General features: G+C 40.8%; 1 protein-coding gene across 1 annotated transcript in view; it reads right to left on the bottom strand.

The window, feature by feature from the left end:
- The window catches only part of dlgap2a (discs, large homolog-associated protein 2a), a gene marked incomplete at its 3' end in the record, with an annotated part of 190,273 nt that overhangs the window by 15,632 nt on the left and 159,380 nt on the right, over positions 1-15,261 (bottom strand). The window contains exon 7 of the mRNA XM_080512483.1: positions 1,913-2,292. Within this exon, the coding sequence (XP_080368609.1) occupies positions 1,913-2,292 (380 nt within the window). The remainder of the gene's footprint in view (positions 1-1,912; positions 2,293-15,261) is intronic.

Raw genomic sequence — 15,261 nt, 5'->3', positions numbered from 1 at the left:
TATCACACATGGAATTTTTACAGCACAGATTGAGGTCTCATTGTCAGTTCAGCCAATCAGTGCCAGACAAGAAGTCATACCACAGTTCTAGTACCTCATTTTAGTAGAGAGGCCTTCACGTTTTTGTTTAGTTTTTTTTTTTTACAAAAACTAAAGCTATGCTTCTTGGTACAAAATGCACTGAAAGTCCCAAAACCATGTCCTTGCACACACATTTTGCCTTTCAGTATTCTTAAAGAGAGTTACGCAACAAATGACATGATTTTGTTTCTTTCAGCAGATCTGAAGAATTGATCGGAAATCTTGTCTGTCAGTGTTTCTCTTCTGCCTGTTGTCTTCAACTTCTTCTTGGATTTCTGCAGCCTATAGTATGCAGGTTGACACAAATTCACCTTTATAGTATGGCTTTGACACTGATGGAAAAATACTGCGGACACTTTTCTTGAACATGAAAGAGAACAAATGGGTTAAATGATGGTGTCATGCTTCACACGTTTGACTCACTTTTGAGTATATTCTCAGTTGAGTCCGAGATCTTTATGACCCTGTTTACATGACAACATGAAAGCAAGTGAAAACTGCATAATTTTTGCATTTTTGTTTCAGAAAAGTTTTGCGTTCACACGACAATGTTTTGAAAACAATGTCCGTTTGCATGGAAACGGGAGAAACAGTGAAAACAATGTCATGAAAACAATCTCTGCATGCAGAGATGGAGCACTGTCCAAAAGTTTCACTTTGGGAACCGTTTTCAGTGTTTTCAGTGTCTTTGAACACTGATATTGTGTAAATTGATACCAAAAACCCAACAAAGGTATTGTGTTTTCACTTGAGAACGTCCTCTCGATGGGGCCTGAGTGCAGAGTTTGAGAACCCTAACCCCATATTAGAATAGTAAAGCCGTTGTTATCATTATGCAGTGTATTCGAAATCAGAATCAAAGTTGTTGACAGAATACGGTGGGGTTATTGTGATGTGCAGAACGTGTGTGAATATTCTCCCTGTCTGTCGGGTTTCCAGTGAAAACTTTGGTTTTCCTCTAATATTCCAAAGCTAGGAAATAACGCCCCTGCCTTTTGCCCAGCATCAGCTGAAAATGGCTCCAGCCCCCTGTGAACTTCACGGTGCTTTCACATCAGATGCACTTCGGTCGGCCGAGTTGAATTTTTTTCTTTGAACCAGAACTATTTATTTATTTATTTATTTTTTGGGGTTAATCGACAGTGAATCTGTGTATTTGCTATGCCATGTACTCGGTTGTCGACCTATTCAGACGTTGCTTTTGTCCGATCAGCTCCAGCTACGCCCAAACCTATTCTGCAGGAAGCAGGTTTATCAATGGATGAGTGCTCCCTTCACACTGAGCCAAACTGTCAAACTCTGATATCCCTTTGATATTCAGCTTTGAGGTCCTGCAACGTTGCTGTAAGCTGCCACAGACTGTCTCACTCTTTGTTCTGCAACAGACGTGCAACCTTTCGATTGCGGCATGGCGTGAACAGCACCAGAACCTCAGCGGGGGAATCAAGAGAATGAGGGAGACAAATCCAGGGTAAGATCACAGAGCGTAGGAGGTGGAGAGAGAGAGAAAGAGGAGGTGGAGAGAGAGAGAAAGTGGAGGAAATCAAACAAGAGAAAGAAAGCTGAGGTGTCAATATGACTGGAAGAGAGAAAGTTACAGTAGGTAAAGAGTGCATGAATGGACTGCGGAGTGGACTACAATTCACAAAAAAACCTGCTGTCGCATGAGTTGAATCTTAATTAATGGATTGCAGTGAGATGACTCACTCTGGCTATTTTTAGCTACTGAAGAGAGAGCTCTGTTTCTCAGATGCGTGTGTGACAGTACACCATATTATAAAATAAAGGTGAAGGAATCCTTTTCATCTCACAGCCCTATCTGACCACTGACCTGTATCCCTATCGACGACCGGGGCGTTTTCAGGTACTCCTCAGCCTTGGACACCAGGATGGCCTTGTCGCAGGTGAGCACCGAGCTGTGGGAGTCTGTGGAAGGGTGTCTTTTTCCAGACATGACTCCGGCCGCCTCCATGGCTATGGTGACTGCCTTGGTGCTGTCCAGGCTGTCGGTGGAGTTGTAGAGGGCTCTGCCCGGGCTCAGTCCCAGGCTGAGGCCATCGGAGGCCCACATGGCATGGCGTCCCTCGTGGTAGGCGTCCTGGGTGGACTCGGTGCTGCTCTGGGCTGTGATGGAGATGAGCGGTTTGGAGGTGGTGCGGGGTGGGACTGGAGGAGGAGGGTTCTTCTTATAGCTCGGTGTGTAGGTGATGGCTGGAAGAAGTGGAGAAACAGCGATTAACTTAACAAAGAAGGAAAATAATACATATAAATTAAATTGGCATTTTATAATAGACGGAGTCAACCTTTTGGTCCAGGGGCTATGTATTAGTCTATTCTGGTTGTGTTTGTTCGAGAGTCACCTTTTCCTAGCAGGGGAAGTGTCTTCCTCTTCTTTACATCATTACGTACGACCTTAAATTTGTGGAGATTCTTTTTTGGTAACTTAAATGTTTGAATCAAATGTTTTAAGTTAATTTGGTTGAACTTTATAGATTAAAATGTACATTTTGTTCAATAGAAATCCTTATTGTACTTCATACAAACATTAGATGTAAAACTCCTTGTTTTTGTGTTTTCTATTAAGAAAGGTTTCACGTTCACACACCAACAGTCTTGAAACAATGTCTGTTCACATGAAAAAGGCAGAAACGCTGATGAAACAACGTCATTTTTAAAAAGTTCCACCTGGAGAGCCATTCTCAAAAATCTATTTTCAGTGGCAACAAGCACAGTTGTCATTTAATGGACATCTAAAATATTTAATTTTCACTTAAATTGCCAGGTAAACAGGGCCTTATTTCACCTGTTTTCTCCATTTTGTTATAGATAATTGAGTCAGACTACTTGCAAATTATCCATAACCTATAGCCTATAACAATAAACAAAAAACTGGAACACATCACAAAAGTCAACCTTTTATAAAATTCAAAACTTTAGAAAATCAAACATTAAAAGAGCATTACCTCTTTCTCAACAGCCTCCCACTAACACACAGATTATAATCTACTTTAAAGCCTCTTTTATTACTACATGAAAAAGCCAAAACCAACAAAGTACCAATCCATCTGTTAAATTCCATTTGTGCCTGACCATCTGCTCATTCACGTCTACTTTAAAATTAATCTGACAAACATAGTTTGTGCTCAAAATGATCATTGAAATTTCCTGAATAACTTCCAGAAAAACATCAATTAAATTAGAAAAAAAAACCCATGCATATTTTTTTGGGAGACTATTTTCAGCTCCAGATGACTACATAATTACAGTCTTAGCATTTTAGCATGTGGAATGAATCAAAAACAAGTGATGACGCAGAAATACTTGGCATGATAGTTTGTCAGGTGCAGTTTAGCCATTCACATTGGCTAAATTAGCATTTTTTTGGGAAGAAATGTAGTCCGCACCACTCAGGAAAACACTCAGTAAAACTTAAAGAGGCGCTAAGATCAGTGCAGGAGTGATTTCAGACTGATGCAGTTTGTAATTTTCTCATCTGGCATTAACACTGTTTGAGAGTCTCGTGTACTTAAGTGTAAACATGCATGTTCGTTCAACAATGAGGGGTCGTTGGGTGCATTAGTGGCACATTACAATAATTTGACATTGAAAAGGTTCTGTGCAGTAGACCCACTGAGCGCAAGATTTGAATAGATAAGAGCTATTTTTCCTCCTCTTATTTGTAATTCGGAGGGCACTCACCAAGCTCACAACATGAGGAGGCTCTTCTTTTAAAAGATCCAGGTTTTTCCAAAGCATTGTGAAGGACTGGGTTTGTGCCTGATGCTTAACTCTGATTAAATCTCCAAAGCAGGGCAGTGGATATTTAAATTCTTTACGCACTAATGAGTGAGACGGGAGGACTCAAAGGTCCTAAGTGAACAGCAGATTATATTTTGGTCTTTTATTCCTTTGTGACACAGATTTTATCCTCAGTCCTGACCTAAAGCTGTCACCTGCACTTTAATAGCAATGCACTCCAGTGGAAATGCATCCGGCTCTTCAACATAATACGACACAGAACTATGAGATAACTAACTTTGCCCAATAGATTTAGTGGATAAATAATTAAATAATAGTCAATGAAACGAGCACAACCCGTCTGAAACAAGCCTTGTTGAAGCTGCAAAATTGACCTTCAACACATCCAAATGCATGAGCACACATGGACTGTCAGACCATGGGTTGTTGCGATTGGTTGTTTTTTTAATGAAGCCACACACACATGCGCACAGAGAATACGGTATAAACATTAACAATGGTGAGTACAGGAACATCCAAATAGATAGATGACCAAGTACCAAAGTGCAGATACAAGCCCATACCGTAATGACTGATGATATTTTCATGTAGACCGCTCAAATCTCAGTCTTCATCCACATTGACCCCTTTATTGAATTTCCCTCGTGGACGGTCTTATGTGTATAGGAATCATCAAAACCTATAAAGGTTTTTTATTCTTTCTATTTTGTCTTAGAGAAAACGTAGTTCAAACATAATCATAATCACTAGTCTGAGACATCCAGCGTTAAATATAGTGTTCTACAGGGCTCAATGTTCGGTCCTTTTTCAGTTTTTAGCTTTCCCCTTTGATAATATCTTTGTGCAACAATTTCCACTGCTCCTCCGATGATATGTGACTCTATGCATCCAGCAAATACTCTGCTCCGCCACTCAGAACTGTCACCACTTCAATGAAAGATGCAAATTCACGGACATCATCACGTTGTCATACTGTCAACTCAACACCAATGAAAAATGCAAAGATATCAAAATTGTACGGTAATGTGTTGAGGTGATGGATCCAACTGTTACCCGAGACAGCACTCTCTCTTTCGTTAATCACATTCGAACCATTTCCGCATCTACAGTTTCCAATCTATGCACTATATATACTTATACATCCAACTTTAACACAGCCCTAATATCAGTACTTGCTTTTGTCATGCTCTGACTTCAATTTTGTAACCTCCTCTGAAATTCACTCATTCACAAGCTTCAGCTTAAAACATAGCAACATGAACTCAAATAATGGTTTAACTGATGAAGAATGTATTCAGACTTGTAAACCTTCTAAACTCTTAATGGTCTGTCTCTAACAGTGAAAGATTATCACAGCCATACAAATACTCTCATACCATCTCACCTTTATTCGACAATCTCTGAATTTGTGTACTGAAAGCCAAACGTATGGTTGGGTAAGGTTGAGAGATGTAGAGTATGTATATGTGGGGAATAAGACGAGGATAATATAGTGAGCGGAATCACGAAAGCTTTTGTGACATGAGACTCGTCCAACATGGATGAGAAGTAATCAACAGTCCTCGTGTGTGGAGGATCCTGCTCAAGGAAGGCTGACGACTCTCATCTTCTTATTCTGTCCATTTCATGACAGAACGAAGGGGGATTACTTTCTTTCAAGTGCAAATGAGAATATGGACTTAATCCACTGAGAGATGGACTCGGGGGCGGGTCATGAGCGCCTTCCCCGCTCTGACACATCTTTATTTTCAAGCAAAGCTTTGAGAAAAAAAATAAAAAATCCTCACTGAGTGCAGTTACAACCTGAAACATCTGAAGCTGTGTTTGATGCATTTTGATGAAAGCTTGGAGTGCGGCAGGTAGCTCTGAGTCGAGAGCAGAGGAGGGGAGGGCGGCAAGGAGGAAGAACACTGAGTCACGCTGCAGGTCAAGTTATGGGTTATCGTTTTCCCTGACGAAGACACGGCCTGTGCTGACCTCGCTGTTATTGTTTCAGTCTTACAAATGCTTACATCACACAAAGCAATTTAAAAAGTCCTTGTGATTCCAAAATTGGAAGTATTTTGAGAGCTAACAAGCTGCAGCCTCCTTGCAGGCCTTGAAAACCTGTGGTGTACAATTTACTGCAGAGCAGCACAGTGCAGCTTATTAATGAACAAACAAAGAAATGTGTGTGTGTGTGTGTGTGTGTGTGTGTGTGTGTGTGTGTGTGTGTGTGTGTGTGTGTGTGTGTGTGTGTGTGTGTGTGTGTGTGTGTGTGTGTGTGTGGAGAGAGCTTCGGGGGGAATACATTGTATGATTTTGTGACTGATTTTATTTTTCTGAAAATAAATTGTAATGGCCTGAAATGAGTGGAAGGTATTATTGATTTGATTGCTGGTGTAAGTCCTGTGATGGACTAGATATCTGCCCACAGTTAGCTGTGATTGGCTCCAGTGACCCTGCACAGAATTACAAGAAAGATGGATGGACTTTCTAGATATTCCAGGTTGCAAAACATCGAACCAGCAAAGAATTTAGCTTGTTATTGCAAAATGATCACAGCTTTCATTAACAATAATTACTCATCGGTAAACGAGCATAAGAAAATTGGACATTCAACCAAAAATCCTGAAAGTCCACCTTTCTGGCCTGGTCTTCACCCGTGTTTGGGAAATGTTTATAAATAGCTACCGACGTCGGGTCTATGACAAGCATTCTGCTCTGGGGACCTAATGACTCAGACTGCTGTCCATTCACAAAAAGAACTGCTCATGGATGTCGAGATGCGGACATGAAGGATCAAGGGAAAGAAAATAGAGACGTAGCGGCGAGAGAGGGAAGGAAGAAAGGGGGGGGGGGGTGACAGAGAGCAAGGATAAATCAGGGAGTGTGGGGAGATCAAGGGAGAGAAGAGATGACCCATTCATGGGGGCATGATTCAGCAGGAGGACCAAAAATAGAGCCATTATTAGCCAGCCAGTCGTGCAAAGGGGAGTCATAATTCTTCTCCCCATCTTGGCAGTGGCAGCATTACTCAGCATTTAGATGAACATGGCCTGCACACACTCACTCGCTCAGTGAGTTTGCTCATTTCAAACAAAGCGCTCGTTCGTGATCACCATGAAAATTACACCGAAATAAAGCGGCTGGGTGGGCTACAATTTCATCAATAATAATAACAATTATGTGTGTGAATCTTAACAGCATTGTCAAGTCTATTAGAGAATTGTGGATAATTAGCAACAGAAATTATGTGATTATTGTTGCTTTATTGGTTGATTTGTGAGTGTTACTGAGCAATCTTGTGCACAAATGCTTTTCAAGATTCCCCACCTCCAGAGCCTCAATACCTTCATTGTCTTTGTTGATGTCATGAGTGGAGAACTGAGGAGGTGCTTTGTAATGATAATGTGTTCAGCCCTTGATTTCTACAAATCCCAAACTTATGACTGTACTTTTTCCGCATTTTGCATACATTTGCAGGTATTGTGCTTGTCATCTGGTTTGTTCTGGCAATCCAAATAAACATGCTGACCAAAAACATAAAGGAAGTCCAATTCCAACTCACGCCAATATTAAGAAGCAATCGGAGGCGGCGTTGCAGGTGGCAGTGAACAATGAGACTGGTAATCGTCTCAAGAAATCACACAAATGCTCTTCGAACATTTCCACTATTTATTATCTGCTTCTAATCTCAATACAGCCCCCACTGCTGTCATAAGCTTCCAGAAGATGAAGATAAATAGAGATTAAATGAATTCAGAATATGGACCGAGGCTTCCTTTGTTCTGTAGAAAACACAGCGTCTAAATGCTTCAAGAACAGTTGTGTGTTTAGTTTGGTAGAGAACCTAATTAAGCAGGACAAAATGTTTGTGTTGCTGAGCAACACCTAAAGGTTTAGTGACAACACTATTTGGGTTGACAAACAAAACCAATGATTAAAGAAATGCTATTGACTGATGAATAACTGTTGCATGAAAGCAATATCACACATTTGAATCATGCAGTTGTATTTATGATTATCCACCACAAGTGAGTAAAAGCTACGCAGTTATTTAGCACAACTGCATTTGTGTGATATCATCGATATAAAACACCATAGCAGCACTGTGATCACAGTAAAACGTCATGAGATCTATGCTGATGTAATTGGATGAAAATGATGGTTTAACTTTTGTAGATAAATTGCAAATATACTGCCTGAATAACAGGGTCCAATGCTCCCTTACAATAGTCGTATCAGTGCATCGCCATACATATATGAGCAATGGAAAAATTGGAACGCACATGACTAAATGTACACGCTCATTTTAGAAAGAGCTAGTTTTGGTGATGCGTCATAAAAAAAAGTGTGAGTTGTTTGGCTTTGTTAGTTGTTTGTGAAAGATAAGCAAACCGTTTTTATAACGTTAATAAAAGAAACAAATATTTGCAAATAAAGTCATACTGACACGGTCAACTACATCGCGTCCGTGCATACAGATGGAGTTTGAGCCCCGCAGTTCATTGAGTCCAATGTGACGGAGCGACGTACTATGTTCAACTTGAATACCATTGAATCTCTCACTCACAAACAAACAACCACAACTGAGCCAGGCAGGCTGATTAACGGTAGACACAAAGGCAGTGATTCAAACGCTCTGTCTCTGTTAGGACCTCTCTATCTATCAGGGCCAGCGTGTATGCAAACATGGGCATGGGGTTGGGGGGGGGGGGGGGTTGAGTGACACGTCGTTAAGAGTCTTTCACCCCGATTGGATTTATCATGGCAAAGGAAATACAGCAGTTTGTTTTTGCAGCAGGCTTTTAAGGATATGTAAACGATGTGAAGGGAAAGACAGATCGGTGGACTCCATTACGGGCGGTATCACAAATGAGGAGGACAGAAACAATAAAGAAATGAATAGAAAAACAGCCGATGACAAAGCGGGATGGGGTGAGTCGTTACTCAAAGTTACTTAACCACCCCTTGATGGTTTGTGAGAGTTCAAAAGTGTCCCGCGTCCAATGTGATGGATCACTGGAGCGGAAGCGGCATTTGTAACAAATCAAACAAAATGTGGTCATTTTATCCCCAGTTGCTCTTCATCCGCGGATCAAGGGCATTCGCTATGTTTCTAATGGTTGACTTTTCATGAAAGTCGACTTAAATAATGGCCTGTGCGCTCGGTAATGGAGACTCCCTTCCGCTTCAGCTCCTGCAGGCACGCAGAAAAACATCTGCATGTCACCAGTTCGATGCATATCACTGTGCTCTTAACCTCACCCTTCACCAGAACAAATTAGCTTCTTGTCGGCAAGATCGATCACTGCCCTGCCCAACGAAAGCTAACAATAGCAACCGTGGGAGGCGTGGGCGTCTGGGCACGTGCGGGTGTGCTTGTGTTAGATTACAAACTTCTGGACGGTGGGATGCTGGACAGAAGGTCTGAGAAAGTGACGCAGTCGTAAATTAGTGAGCGACAGCGTGGAAAGCACTCTTAACAATGAGGTCTGTCAACAGCGTGGCCTCTCAATCAGTGTGTTGGCGAAGCGCAGGTGAAGAAACTCCACCCACTGTTAATGCATTTGTGGGAGCTTCGTTCCCCCTGGTGTTCCCTTTGGGAAACTGTATGCTGATGTGATTTGAAATGCTCAGATGTACAGTACATCGCTGCAGGGTGGTGTCTTAATTTGCAATAAAGCTAAAATTGTGGTGGTATAAAGTCATGACAAATAACATCCAATCAGAAGAATGGTACATTTGCAATGTCTCGATTTCCATCCATCAGGCTAATATATGCAATCTATACTTGTTGACTGTTCAGCAGCATTTTCGAAGAGATTGACATAGTATACATAATACTATATATTCACAATCAATCAAAGATGTACATGTTATGTAAGAAGAACCAGAGTTAAATTCTGGGCTTAGAGGCAAATCTGTGTTGAGTTTGCATGATCTCTCTACATGTGTGGGTACAAAAGATGGACGCACATGTAGCATTTCAAACATAACTATAATATAACCAAGCTAATAACCAAGCAAGTAAAGTTTTGAAAAGCCCAGATGTTATTTTGAAATCGTTACAGACTAACTGAGCTGATGAACCTCACATCGTGCAATCAATAGAACAAGTGCCCAAGTGACAGAAACCTCTCAATGACAGTTGAATACTGCAATTCTCATCTCAAAGTTAATGCGTGATAAAATCTGCTTTCTATTGTCATGAGGAGTTAAATCAACAGTCATTGTAGTGAGAGTGCAGAGACAGAAAGATACAAACAAATAAAGCTGCACCGTGAGGTCAGGTGTAGAGCCTCCATGGTGGTGTGAGAGGAGGTGCATGCTGCACCCACAATGTCGAGTACACTGATATGGACAGACGATGATGTTGGATTGCTATTATGGGTGACCCAACTGAAAAAGGAGAATATGAACTGGGAGTCATGACACTCTGGAGGCCACCATTGTTGTTATTATGTATCTACTCACACATTTGCAGAAGAACTATATTAATATGGCCGTGGTGAGCATGTCATTTAATTTTTATTTTTTTTTCTTCTACTGTTTGTGCAGTCATTTTTAAAAAGTTCCACCTTGGGAGCCCTTTTCCAAAAGTTTTGTTTCAGTGGCTCCGAGCACTGTTGTGAATAAACGGCCCTGTTTTTATTTAATGTAAAAAAAGGCCTTTGGTACTTTGACGAAAAGCCTTAAAACCTCAATATCAGCAATTAAATTAAAATGCCACATAAATGAAAAACATGCAATGCAATGTAGTATGCTCAAGTAGCTTAAAGGAAGACCCTGAAGACTGGTCAATATTCATTATCTCTGCTCTAAACTCGCTGCTCACTTTCATCCATAAACTGACCTTTAACCGAGTTCATGGCTTCCTGTTGGTGAGTAATTGCATATTATAGAAAGGCCCTGAACAACAACAACCTGCGACTGGACGACTTGTGTCTCATTCATATAACATCTTGCACTTTGAAACCGGAGCAAAGAATGACGTCCCCGGCGGGAGGTGTTACCTGGGGTCTGCTGGGGAGTCCAGTCAATGCTGCAGGTGGAGGGGAGGCAGAACTGGATCCCTGAAAACAAGGGGGAGTTTGGAAGGGGGGGGGGGGGGGGGGGTATTCAGAAGAGCAGGCACATTTGCCCACACAGTCCAATCTATTAACATTTACAGAAGAAATACTGAATCCAGGGACCATCAGGTATAGTCAGACTTTGTACGTGCTATGAAGCAGTTTCACTGTGCTCCTCTATCAGAGATGAACTCGGGATATTTAGGTGAAGAGCTGGGCCGATTGAGTGATTACCTGAAAAAGGTACAAGCCATATTTTTTTGCATAAAACATCCAAAATAATTCAGGATTACGAAAGTATTATTGGTGATGTCATTTTGAAGATATCTTTGCATATGGTTTGAAAGCAAACAAGCAATTCCTGTCCAAACATGACCATTATATTAACACCATATCTATCTTTTCTCCATCAAGAGTGGAAAAGGATGCAGATGTCAAAACCAGTAAAAAAAAAAGTGGTAAATAACTGAAACTCCAGACAAGAGTACACAGGTACACAACCGAATCACTTAAATGTTGGATGTTGTACCTTCAACCCTCTCTAAAGAAAATGATAAGCCTCCAAAGATATCACAATAACAATCACTTTTAAAAGCAGATGCGAACATCTGTATTTGTGAATAATTGAAGCCGACTTGTTCAACACCAACAGTGGAGTTAGCAGTGTGATGAGAAGGGTGACATCGAGCGTGCTGGTTTTCTTCTTTCATACTTTGGAACTGTGTCAGTGTGACTTTTTAATACAGAGATTTTTATTTTTAGAGTATTTTTTAAAATGACAGTGCACACTTATCAGATCATCCCTTCTCTGATACTATTAAGTTTGTCTTTATTCAGTCATTCTCATGAGCCATTTTTGGGACTCGGGCCTTTGCTTGCGATAGTGAGTTGACAATGGCCATTTCGCACTATAGAAGACCCAGAAAATTACTTTACAAGTGCTAATTTAGCATGAAGACACACTGGTATGACACGCGCTATTAATTACATGGACAACAAAGGAGCAAAGGAACACAATGCTTGTGCAGCGACGTGCCGGCACATGAAAGGATGAAGCCGTCAAAACTGAACCTGGCTTTTGGGACGACATCAGTTTTATTTCATATTTGTGGAATCTGTTAGAAAAAAAAGAGGCTATTTTACTGATGTGAACAGGGGTGATTTTAATTAAAATCTAGCTAATTCAGTATTAGTAAAAAGTAATTTTAGTTTCTGCAACATTTGCTGGTTATTTTGATGTTTTTTTTCAGATTGCATTTTATTTTAATTCAATGAATATGGAAAGCTGAATATTTTTCATGACTTGAGTCATTAAGAGATGACGGTGGGCCACGAAGCCAGACCAGATGAGAGCTGTTTTAAATAATGTATAAAACCTCTTAGAAAAAGCAGGAGTATGAGGTCCTCATTTACCGTGTGTTAAAGTGACGGGTTAAGAGAACGATAATGACTGTGGCAGTCACAGTTGTGGAAAATGTTTTAGCACTTTTTCCAACTCGCTTTCATCTGACTTCATTTTATCAAAAAAAAAAAAAAGTGCATAAATGAAATCTTAAGCAGTGGAAGCAACTGTGTGAATAAACGTAGATTTACAACAGTGATTTCAATGCTTCTTTGCAAAAATATATTACAGTAGAGTTGATATATATATATATCTTTGTGAGATACTATAGACACGAGAGAATTATATGTCAATAATATACACAATAAAACCAAAAGAAAAGGTTAAACACTGTGGTACTTGTAGATAACTGCTCTGCAAAGTCAAAGATGGCGAAGACTCGGAGAGGAATACGATTTGTGGATTTTACGTTGGTAAAATGAGCAAAATGAATACCACAATGCGGTCTAATTATCTTCCCAGCGCTCTGAAAACCTTTCAGATTCAGCTAATTTAGCAAACTTTCACAAAGTGCTCTGCACAGATTCCATTCAAAACAACACACAGGGAAAATCTGTTTCTGGCAGCTCACTGATGTTCGGCTGAAAGATTCTTTTCGTTCCAGTGCACTTTATTAGAGCACAGACGCGTGCGGGCGGATCCTTATAGAGCCTGTTAATTGGACAGATAGCACAGATATATCTTGTGATCCGCCTGCCTTTTTAGCCTCTCGCTGCTGGTAACAGAAGTCTACGTCTCCGGTTTCTTGTCTGACGTCTTCGATTGCACCGAATATCAAAACGAAACAATGAATAGAACCAAATACATACATACAGGGAGGCACAGTATATGAAATGCACAAAATATTCCATTTGTCATGCACTGTTACAACAGTATTGTCATTCAATGTCATATACATTGAAAAAAATATCCACACTTTGATGTACGATTTGTTTTTCTACTATAGTGACAAAGTTCAAAATGTCATTTATGTCCCAGTGTGGTACATTCTCAGTCTTTGATTCCTGAGCATTAACATGATTTATGACAGTAAAAAATACAGTATCATCCACCACCAACGGCTCTTTTTCCCAAGTTGCATTATCAGATTAATGTTTTGTATTTATACGGTAATTATATTTTGGGATATATTTACCAGCAAAGATGTGTGTGGGTATGTATGCTAGTGTATTTGACAGCTATGTGGATAACATGTCGTGGTTTGTTCAAACAGGCTACATACAGTAAATGTCCTGCTTTGTAATTATATTTTTTGAATGTGTGCAAATAAAGAGTTGTTTTTACAACAAATTACAGTTGTATGCAAAAGTTGCACTAGGACAGAATATGTTCCTACTGAGTTGCTACTATGCAAATTCAACTTTTGCTATAGTTACTGCTTAATTTGTTCAGTTATTTTGGTTACAATGGTTTTAAGTGCATTAGAATTTTAAGGTAACTTTTTAATTGCCCCACCGTCTTCACACAACTGCAACGCTACAAAATGTAAGCTCCATCTACGATTGTGCAAACATCATTCCACAGTATCATGTCCTTAGTCTTTTAAACAGTCTTTTCAACAGCTCACATAGTAAACAGTGTCTTTATAGTTATATGATAACTGGCAAGATTTACTTCACTCTGCTTGAGAGTGACGAATCACAGAGCTCAAAAGTGAGTCACTGAACAGAAAGTTCACCAGCAAGGATTGTCCAGGCCTCGTATATGTTAGGCCGCTTTGTCCAGTTCTTTACCAATGTATTCAATACTTTCTGCCAGTACATTGAAATAAGTAGATGTCCTGGAAGATAATTCACATTAGTGGTGGCAGCAGCTTCAGAGAAGTTCATACTGCTTTCAGTCATAGTTTTCTTTTAAAGCACATTCCTGATGTTTTCCCATCTATAAAATAAGGTTGTGCTGCTACAGATGCAGTCTCTCTTCATGGAATAGTACTGCCGTTTGTGAGGGAAGTCCTTGCTCAAATGCCAACGATCACATGACATTTCGATCTGCACATTTTCTCTACAGTGAAGTGGCAGCTACAACCCAAAGAGTTCTAAATATATATTGAGCTACATTTCGTCTGCTGAGGATGAGGTATGATCTCACAGAGTGAGAGACACATATGTGATTTCTGCACTGTTGTACTCGTATCGACCGCTCCATAATTCCACACTGGCACTCCTGCGGACTGAGGATCGCCTTTGGCCCCTCTTCTGCCACCTGTACCACAGAAAGGCCTCCTCACTGGATGATCTGTCCAGACTACTTCCGTCATCGTCGTCCTCGGGTCCCACTGTGTCCTGGGATGCATCTATGCACTCCAGTGTTTCTACGATTATGTCCTGTGACTCCATGTGTGCCAGTTCCACTGAGGACAGATTGTGAAGGTCTGGTGGTGGTGGTGGTGGTGGTGGCGGTGATGGATCTGGACTAGGGAGAGGAGAATCTGGGGCTGAACTTGTGGGTCCAAAATCTATTTCCAGTGATGTATCAGGAGATACTGAACTAGGAGGAGATACTGTGACGGTCACCTGTTGGAATGGGACGTTAAATATATCTGAGGTTGAAGTCTGAGGCATGTGGGCGAGACGATATTCCATAGCTGGATCCAAACAGACCAATTCTGGTGATTGTGAAGGCTCCAATGGATTAATAGAGGCAGGGTCAACAGTAGGTAGGGGTGAACTTTGACCATCCAATTGGTACATTGGGAGGTCCAAATCCTCTGCATTAGATGAATCAACACTCAGGTCAAAAGGCTCTGGCTCTGGATCCATGAAAACAGAGTCAAGGTCATCTTGATCAAGGGACGTCAGCATGACTAAGTCAAAGTGGACCAGATCAGCATGGTATATTGGGGTGGTATCGAGTGGTTCTGGTAATGGTGGCCACTCAGTCTCCTGAGACTCTGGTTCTATATTTGGTTGAGCTTCGAGTGAGCTGCAAGCAAAGGTGGGGATTATTTTTTCTTCGAGGGGA

Source organism: Blennius ocellaris, assembly GCF_963422515.1.
Source record: "Blennius ocellaris genome assembly, chromosome: 17".
NCBI lineage: Eukaryota > Metazoa > Chordata > Actinopteri > Blenniiformes > Blenniidae > Blennius > Blennius ocellaris.
Note: the sequence above shows the minus strand (reverse complement) of the source record. Positions and strands in the feature narration are given on the sequence as shown.